The sequence below is a fragment of the Dendrobium catenatum genome, unplaced genomic scaffold (genome assembly GCF_001605985.2).
Source record: "Dendrobium catenatum unplaced genomic scaffold, ASM160598v2 fragScaff_scaffold_1463, whole genome shotgun sequence".
NCBI lineage: Eukaryota > Viridiplantae > Streptophyta > Magnoliopsida > Asparagales > Orchidaceae > Dendrobium > Dendrobium catenatum.
Window position 1 is genome coordinate 656,183 of NW_021319925.1, and position 9,149 is coordinate 665,331.

The window sequence follows — 9,149 nt, forward strand, 5'->3', positions numbered from 1 at the left end:
TTGCCATAAAGAGATTGTAAAACTATTATAAAAAAATAATTTTTTTTTGAAAAATTATTTTGAATATTATAATTTAAAAATATATATATTTTTTGAAGCTATACCATATTAATAATTTTCATTTTTTTAAAAATAATTTTTTATCATACTTTTTTTTAAAGAAAATAATGTTGAAAAACACAAGAGTAAGAAAGTTTTTCAAATATACCCTCAATCAATGAACTCTTTGTTATTTTTATTATGTTGATTTTTATGTTTGTAAATGAGATAAATACTCGGTTCCAAAAAAAAATACTCTCATTCTTCAAAAAATAATTAGCCAAAAATTTAAATTAAATTTAAATTTACATTTTAAACCAAAAAATTAAGGATATAAAATATGAAGTTTATTAGGTTTATTATATATATATTATTGATATTATGCTTATAAATTGCATAATACAAATTAAAGCACATAAAGTAATGCTAATTTGACTTAGGGTTTAAGAAAGTTTCTATATCTATAGGAAGCCTTCCTTTGGCCATGGCTATAAATAAGCCATGGCGTTTACTCATCAGTCCATCACTCTCAGGAGCCCAAATACTTGCTCAAGAAATATTCCAAATCCGTCCTCTCTGTCTACCAGCTTCAAAATCCATGGCAGTTCAAGCTACAGAGCCAAAATCGAGCGATTCCCCTCAGTCGCCGGCGAGAACAGAGAGCAACTCCGGCGACTGCAACCAAATCCTACAATTCAATCGGTTGACGAAGAGGAAACGGTCCAAGCGTCAACACGAATTACTCGAATCGCCTTCATCTGATGATGATGAATACATCGCCCAGTGCCTCCTCATGCTCTCTCGCACCGGCGGCCACCCCTGTTCGCTCTGCAACAAGTCTTTCGCCTCCTACCATGCCCTAGGCGGCCACATGGCCAGCCACAGGAAATCCCTCTCCTCTACCGCCGATGATCGCCTCTCCGCGGGACCTACGGCTTTAGTCTCCGGCGGGAGGGTTCACCAGTGCTTGATTTGTTTTAAGACGTTTCCGACAGGGCAGGCGCTTGGGGGACATAAGAGAAGGCACTACGACGGGACAATCGGAAGCGCCGCCGGCACTGGATCGGGTTCCGAAGGGGCGATCGGGGACTGTGGAAGGGGGTTAGGCTTTGATCTTAACTTGCCGGCGGCGGAAGAGTTCGCCGGAGGCGTGGGGTGGCGGTGCTTGGAAGAGGAGGAGTCGCGGAGTTCGCTTCCCTTGAAGAAGCCTTGCTTGGCTTCTTTCTCGCGGTTTAGGGTTTCGATAGATTTTTATGGAGTCTGAAAATTTATTTATTTATTTATTGGTATTTTTAGTATTATTTTATATAAACAAATAATATTATAAATATTATTTTTTAAAATAATAATGATTTAAAATACTAATTTAACATTAATTATTATTTAAACAATTCGTTTATTTGTTGTTTTAGTATTTGAATTAGTGTTCTATGAAGCTCTGTATTTCTCCTGTAAGAGATTGTATTCGCTCTCAATTATTTTGTAATTTTTTTATATAAAATGAATAAAGATATATCTGATTATTTTTTTCCTGTTTTAGATTAGAATTCTAAACTTTTGAAATATCTTCGTTTTGTTTTTTTATAAAAAATGTTTTAAATTAACCAAATTAATTTTTTTAAGCATTATTCTTATATTTTATTATAAAAATTCACTTACATATTTTTGTATGTTAAATTTCTCTTTGGTAAAAAAAAAAAAAAGTTTAAAGGGTGGTATGGGTGATAAGAATAAAATATATGAGTAATATACTTGATATTAAAATTTCATATGAGTGATAATAATGTAATATAAAGTTTTTAGTGGTAGATATGTAAATATCATGAAATAAAGTGGTATGTATGTATGTGGGGATTTAAATACATTAAATTATATTTAATGTTATTTAAATGTTTAACACCTAAAATTTTTATATTAAATTCGTATTATCTATAGAATAAATATGGGTGTATGAAATGTTTATAGGGTGGTACGAGTTGTAAGAATGAAATATATAAGTGATATATTTGATATTAAAATTTTTTATGAGTGGTAATAATATAATATTAAAATTTTAGAGGTTAGATATGTAAATAGTAAGAAATAAAAAGTGGTATGTATATAAATCTACCACAAATATATATATATTTTTTATGTTAAAATGAATCTCAAAACCATTAAATGTATTTGTGGATAAAAGCCATAAAAATTTTAGTTGCTTATATGTTGTATACATTTGATACTGTCATTATTGGGTTTAATCAATAATCAGCTCAAAATTTTTGAAACAATTATAACATAAATTTTTTAATACATTATTAGTGTTGTAGTATATTGTACATTTATACTTAATAAATTTAATAAATTTACTTTTTTATCAAAATTTTAATTAATATAATAATTAGCCATTTAATCAGTGAACGTTTGCATGCTGCTAATTCATTTGATATCTAATGATAGCAGCTTTATCTGCCATTAGTCCTCTTTAGAAAGTAATCATATATAAAGAAATACTATTCTAAGCAAAGCTTGGTTACGGAGAGATTATTATGTGAGTGACACAGAGAATCATTCGGTTTTGTAAAGGTGAACATTAAAAACTCAATTATTATTCACTTCTATGCTTTTACTGTTCACAGTTACAAAATCGAATGTTTATGTATCTGAACTCTGCAAGTAATAATCTCTCATTATTATACACCTGATATGATATCTCCGTCAATACTTGATCTCTTTAGATAAATAACTTGTCATCCAACAAATATAAATACAATTTGAAATATCCAAAATAAACAAATCAATACATCACCTTAATTATGGTAAGAGAATACATCTCATCTTCACCTTTAAGTATTCAATGCAGACGCCGAGCACCGTCCAAAGACCAATCAAAATGCGTCACATCACTCCTTGTTCGTTACCGCAGATCGGTACTATTGACATGGTGCATTTTAGTTAGTCTGCAAATGACGTTCTATATTCGATCTCCGCACAGAATAATTTTATTTGCTCTATTTTCCAAAAGTGTAAATTTTTAGATCCCCCTATATGCCTGTACTTGTTCAATGCTGAATATACAAAATTGAGGAAAGAAATGTTCCTAAACAACAACAGCAAAAGATAAAGCCCGTGAAGCATCTTGCAAGTTTTTTGATCGTACGATATATATATATATATATATATATATATAGTGCATGGGCTTACTCTTCCAACTCTTGTTCGATTCCTCTTATGAGACACGACTACTAAAGCGAAGAGAATAAATACGTGATTTGACACCTGTGGGGCTGATCATCGCTAAGCCCGCCGAGGGATTAATTACTCGACCAAGTGTCAATTTTATGAGGGTGTCTACGGATAAATTCCCTCATTTTTTAAATAATAATAAATAAATAAATAAATAAATGTATTAAGAGAAAAGATAGCCACTGAAATATGACAAATAATGAAATACGTGAGTGCAATATTTCTTATATTGTTTTTATGTGACCTTTTTTGCATATATTTTATGTGAGATGAGATTTATTTTGATGTATTTGAAGTTTGAATTCCAAAAAATCACAACAAATAGGATGGTAAGTAAGCTTACTAATCGCATTAGCACGTTCAAATTTGACTCATTAACGTCCACACGAGAGCAACTCATCATATTGAGCTTGACTTGGCTCAAAAGCTTGTAGAGACATTAGTTTAAATTAAAATATATTTTAAAATTAATTCCATAATTATATAATAAAATATATACTAAATATTTTAAACAATTTATTGATTAAGCTTTTCAAACAAGCTCGAATACTCTACGCAAGCTCGAGCCTAGTAACTCAATAAATAAGCTCAAATTCGAGCTCAATAAGAATTAAATGAGCTTATAACTCAATTAGGCAAATATTTCATCCCACTCATTTACAAAAAAAATTATTATGTGCAAACACTGAACACCATCCGAAGTTGAATCAGAGCATGCAACGTCACCCTTTTGTTGTGTACCAGGTGACGTGGGACGATCTAATTCACCTCTGAACGGTCTGATATCTGCACAGAATAATTTCACCTCATTTATACCCCTGACAGCAAGTCTCAAGACCATTGCCAACCAAACTAGTTTTTCAATTTCATTTGATTGAACTACAGACTTCTCTTGCAATACTTTTCTGCTGTCACAAATCCATCTCCTTGAATAAAAAGTTGCGTTACTAAAAAAAAAAAGTAAAAGTAAAAAAAAAAATTGCATTTAAAAGAAAAAGAAAAAGAAAAGTTGATGATAAAATAATTTATCTATAATAACTTCTCAAAGGTTCCCTTCATCCATGCACTATCTACTTCTATATGAAGAGCACAAACATAAACTAATAATAACAAGTCTACTGGTTTGGAATAATTTACCTGCAAATGCAACAACTTTTTCATTCATTTAAGTCACAAGTAAAGATGGGATTTTACTAACTATTTGAGGTGAGGAAAGCACTGGAAAAGGTCGTTCTTAGGGTGTTTGGCTTCAAAATGCTCCTTGCACTTAGATTCTGAAGTAGTACACATGAATGTTTGCATGCAAATCTTGCACTGCATCAACACAAGCGCATTCGAGTAGTTAATTATTATATAACTAGGAATGCTACCTGTGCAGCTAGGAGAAACAAAGAAGAGGAAAAGAACATACAAAAGAGCTAGCCCAAACAATTCAAACTGCTTTTACTTTCTACTCAACTATTGATCTACTTTTATAATCCAGGTCCTCGATGTAGTAGTTAGGGTTGATCTAGTTAGCTCACCCAACTAATCAGAGGATTAAATAGGATTCAATTGATCATTCAAACTCTGGTCAATTAAAAGATTAATGAAGTTAAGTTCGCCCACCTTAGTCAAGCTTGAAGCTATTGAAAGCAGACTAGACATCACCTAAGGCTTTGTTTGGGACAGCTTGTTTACTGCTTCTTAAAGAAGTTTAAACTAAAAAATTTTGTACTATAAAGCTATTTTAGGAAGCAAGACGAAAGTTGTCCCAAACGAACCCTAAGTCAGCCTTGAAACGCATAGGCTATGCTATATTATCATGTCAGCCATGTCAGTCTTGAAAGTCAAAACCAAACATTATGATAGTCATCCATGAAAATTATGGGCAAACCCAAGCATGGCTAGCAACACTAATATGTGATACTCTAAAATCTCTTAGTCTATTAAAAAGTCCCCAATATGGCATCCAATCTATGATCTCATTCCTGCTTAAGCCCATTAGCCAAGCATACTAACCCTAGTCTAGTTGACTAAGGCATTCTAACTGTTTTCTAAGATAGTTTTTTAGCACAAAATTTCTTGATGACATTCCTAAATTAGTGCATTTAGTTGGAATTGTGGATAGACATGACTTGGCACCAATTTTTCTATAAGTTGATGTCCTTAAATTTTAACAATTAAGCTGGAAGCAAGTGCATGATTTTCTTCATCATCACATATAAGGAACACTCCGATTCCTGTATAGAATCCATATTCTCTTGTCCTATCATCTTCCTATAGGTTCATGTGTCTTTTGCACATCCCCAATTCCATATTTTGTATTGGAGCATAATTCCAAACTATAGGAATTTCATCATGATTTGTATCGATTGTGGAAAAATTTAGAAAGTTATATAAACACAAACCCCTCATTCGATGGAAGATAGAACTAAGATAAGTTGGAAGGAATTTGAAAAGAATTTCTTCAATTTCACGGGTCATATGTACAAACAGATTGATGACTAGATGCAACCATAATGGCCACTTTTAAAAAGTTTGCAACCAAGATGGTAAACCTTAGGATAAAAGTTCCCAAGAGAAAAGTTGCTATCCATATCCTAATATTTTTTATACCAATTTCACGAGTCTTCTGCACAACCCAATTCAAGATCAACAAACTTCAGAACTTATGAAATTGGAGATAAATGTTTCTTAAGGGTGAAATCAAACGAGGTATGACAAGTTCGACATGTGATAAGTAAAAGAAGTTAAACTCTTAAACATCAAGACGCCTTTTAGTATAATGGTTGGAATTTCATTAAAAAAACTTTGCAGTTAAACATGCTCATCCCGAAGAAATCCTGGGATGGGTGATCTCCTGAGAAGTTACACCAACAAGAATAAAACTATGAGGCCCCTTAGTCCAAAAACGGATAATATCTCGATAGTTAAGAATTTGGATTGTTACACGATATGTTGTATGAATGTAGTTATAGACACACACAACACACGAGGATAACACTAGAACAATGTTAAACAATGCATATGAGCCAAATAAGAAAGATATCTCTTAATATATTAAAATCAAAAATTGAAAATTTTAACCGAAAAAAATGATAGTAAAACTTAATACATCCTAAGCACACCTATGCAGATGTAAATGAAATATACTTATAGATGTTAGCAATCTCAAATACTACTACTTAGTCAAAACATTATTAATTTTCTATGCAATGATAGGATTTATTTGTAAATCATAAAAAAAACACAACAACAACATCAAGCTTTTACCCCACTAATGGTCCTCTTTTGAGATGAGCACCTTCTCTTCCAAATTTTAGAATCCCTCATAAAAATCGTGGAACAAATATAACAAAACTCATCAATAGCATGATCTAAACCCTAAACAACTCCCCCTTAAATAGCTCTAGCCACTATAACACAAATATAACATTCCCAAATAATTAAACATTATTTAGGAAATCTTCCTAAACAATTAAACACTGCCTAAAAAGTATAAATATAATTTAGGAAAACCTTCATAAACAATTAAACATGGTTTAGAAAACCTTCCTAAACAATATAAAGATAATTAGGAAACATTCCTAAATAGTTTCCCCTTAATTAGAAATCTTCCTAAAAAACTCCCCTTGATTAGAAACCTTCTAAATAGCTTCCCTTGCGCCCCACAAGGTGGGCTCCTTGGGCATATCAATACTCTCATCCCAAAGAACCACCTTGTCCTCAAGGTGTAATGATGCAAATGGTCTCCTGATCATCTGTTTTAACAACAAAATTTGCTTCATGTCAAGAACCACTTAGCACATGATCCAATTCTATATCCTTTATTATCAATAATGTTTCACTCTAGAGAATATATCGTCTTTCAATAGTTCAACATCTTTGTCAATGCCTTCACTTTTTATCTACTTATTCCAATCATCCCAATCATCAATTATTTTTTTCCACTCAAAGCCAGAAAGGTCAAAAAGAAAGGGAGCAAAAAGCTAGGTGACAACAAGGAACCACATAATCCATAGATCTGATAAACAATTAGTGGCAGCAAGTTCCAGACCCTTTGTAAAATGACTTCTAGAGTACATCATGTAGCTCTCTGTGAACTTTACATGTTGCTCAACGAATCCTCGTCTAATAGATCTATATTTTGCTCCGCCATATCGGATTGTCCGTCCAAAGTAATGGGATTTTGTTTCAAGCAAGAATGTAAAAAACACTAAGCACAATTGAAGTTGCATGTGATTATATATGGCCATCAATAGACCAAGCTTGATGGCAAATTGAGATGCCATAGCAACCTTCAGAGGATTATTTCCTCTCATCAATGCCTGCTTCATAATGGAAGCCTCATCCACTTAATGAAAAGTAAGGCTTGCCATAAAGGAAAAGGTGGACTATGATAACAATCATCATTGAACTGACATAGAACACCACAGTCGTGAAGTAGTAAGAAAGCATGCATAAGAAGTCAAATCGGTGGCCCAAGTGATGGATATCTAGCTGAGTATTTGTTCTCCATTACTACAGGCAACCATTGCTTCAAACAAGGAGATTTGGTCGAGTTCAACACTCATGGTGGGTGATATTTCCTTGCCTTAATTTTGAATTGAATCCTGTAAAGATATCCTCACTTAGGTTGATTCCACGAAAAGCCTTCCCTATGCCACCTCTAATGATGTGAAAATTCCTGTCATATACATTTGGATGCTCGTATTGGAAGTGGACCTTTAGTGGAGTAGCCAGAACCATTTGTCCAATTTTCACAAAACTTGTTTCTTGGTTTGACATGAAACTTCCCAAAGATGAAATATTTCTTGTAAAAATGTGCTCATGCATACCAAGAGTGGTTGATGAGCGCAGTCCATAGTCTTCATTGAATTCCTCTAAAAGATTCCTCATTTTCAAATCTTCTTCCAAATAGTTATCATGATTCATATCAATTGCCTGAAGAGCCTCCCCTATGGTTAAGACAACTTCATTGTTTTGATTTTCTGGCTCACCTTTACCAATCTTTATTATTCCAAATCATTTGATGCAGTAGATTTCCTGATCAGCACCATCAGCTTGGCTTTACAAATTTATTTCTTTGCCCTCGTCATTCATATTTTTCTCTTTGTCGATAAGTTTATCATCTAAAGAAGCTTGTGTATCACTTATTGAAGTCTCACTCTTCTTCCCCTCAATTATTCGCATCAACTTTCTCACCCTCGGATCGCCACCGCCCCTACGACTTCTTCCTCCTCCAATGTAGCGGATATCGTGCATGTTCCCCCGTGTATCGAGGGTAGAACTCCCACTTTTCTTTCATCCGCCTCATATGACCCAATCCCAATGGCTCAACCCATCCCCCTCCTTCTCAGATCGTCCACTCCCTTTGCTCAAAAAGCCTCCCATAGTGGTCAACCACTCCATCGCCTCCATAATAAAATTTCATGATGTTCCCCCATCCTAAAATCCTATTTCCCCCCCTTCTTGGAGCCCTAAGAGGTGGCTTTTGATGGAAGGAGCTATTTTGGTCGAAATATTCCCGTCCAATATATTTTCCTTTAAAATTTGGCCATGGGAATCCCAATTAAATTTTGATTAGGTTTAGCACTTGGAAAAATACGTGGGATTTTGGATCGCACCTCCATGCTTTCTCATCATCTCCTTCAGAATTTTCTTTCCCTTTGGCTTAGCCCTAGGAATCGCCGCTAAAGCTTTCAACTACATCTCGATCATTTTCTTCATATCTTCCAAATTCCCAAGCCTTCCTCTTCTTGGAGCCCTAAGATGTGGTTTTTGATGGAAGGAGCTATTTTGGTCGAAATATTCCCGTCCAATATCTTTTCCTTTAAAATTTGGCCATGGCAATCCCAATTAAATCTTGATTAAGTTTAGCACTTGGAACAATAGGTGGGATT

General features: G+C 33.7%; 1 protein-coding gene across 1 annotated transcript; it reads left to right on the top strand.

Moving 5' to 3' along the window:
- Positions 1–523: 523 nt before the first annotated feature.
- LOC110103674 (zinc finger protein ZAT10-like) lies at positions 524–1,303 on the top strand. The gene has a single exon (XM_020832475.2). The coding sequence runs from the start codon at positions 524–526 to the stop codon at positions 1,301–1,303; it is 780 nt and encodes a 259-aa protein (XP_020688134.2).
- The last annotated feature ends 7,846 nt before the right edge of the window (positions 1,304–9,149 follow it).

Excerpts from the sequence above, each read along its gene's own strand:
- LOC110103674 (XM_020832475.2), top strand. The coding sequence starts at position 524 with ATGGCTATAAATAAGCCATGGCGTTTACTCATCAGTCCATCACTCTCA.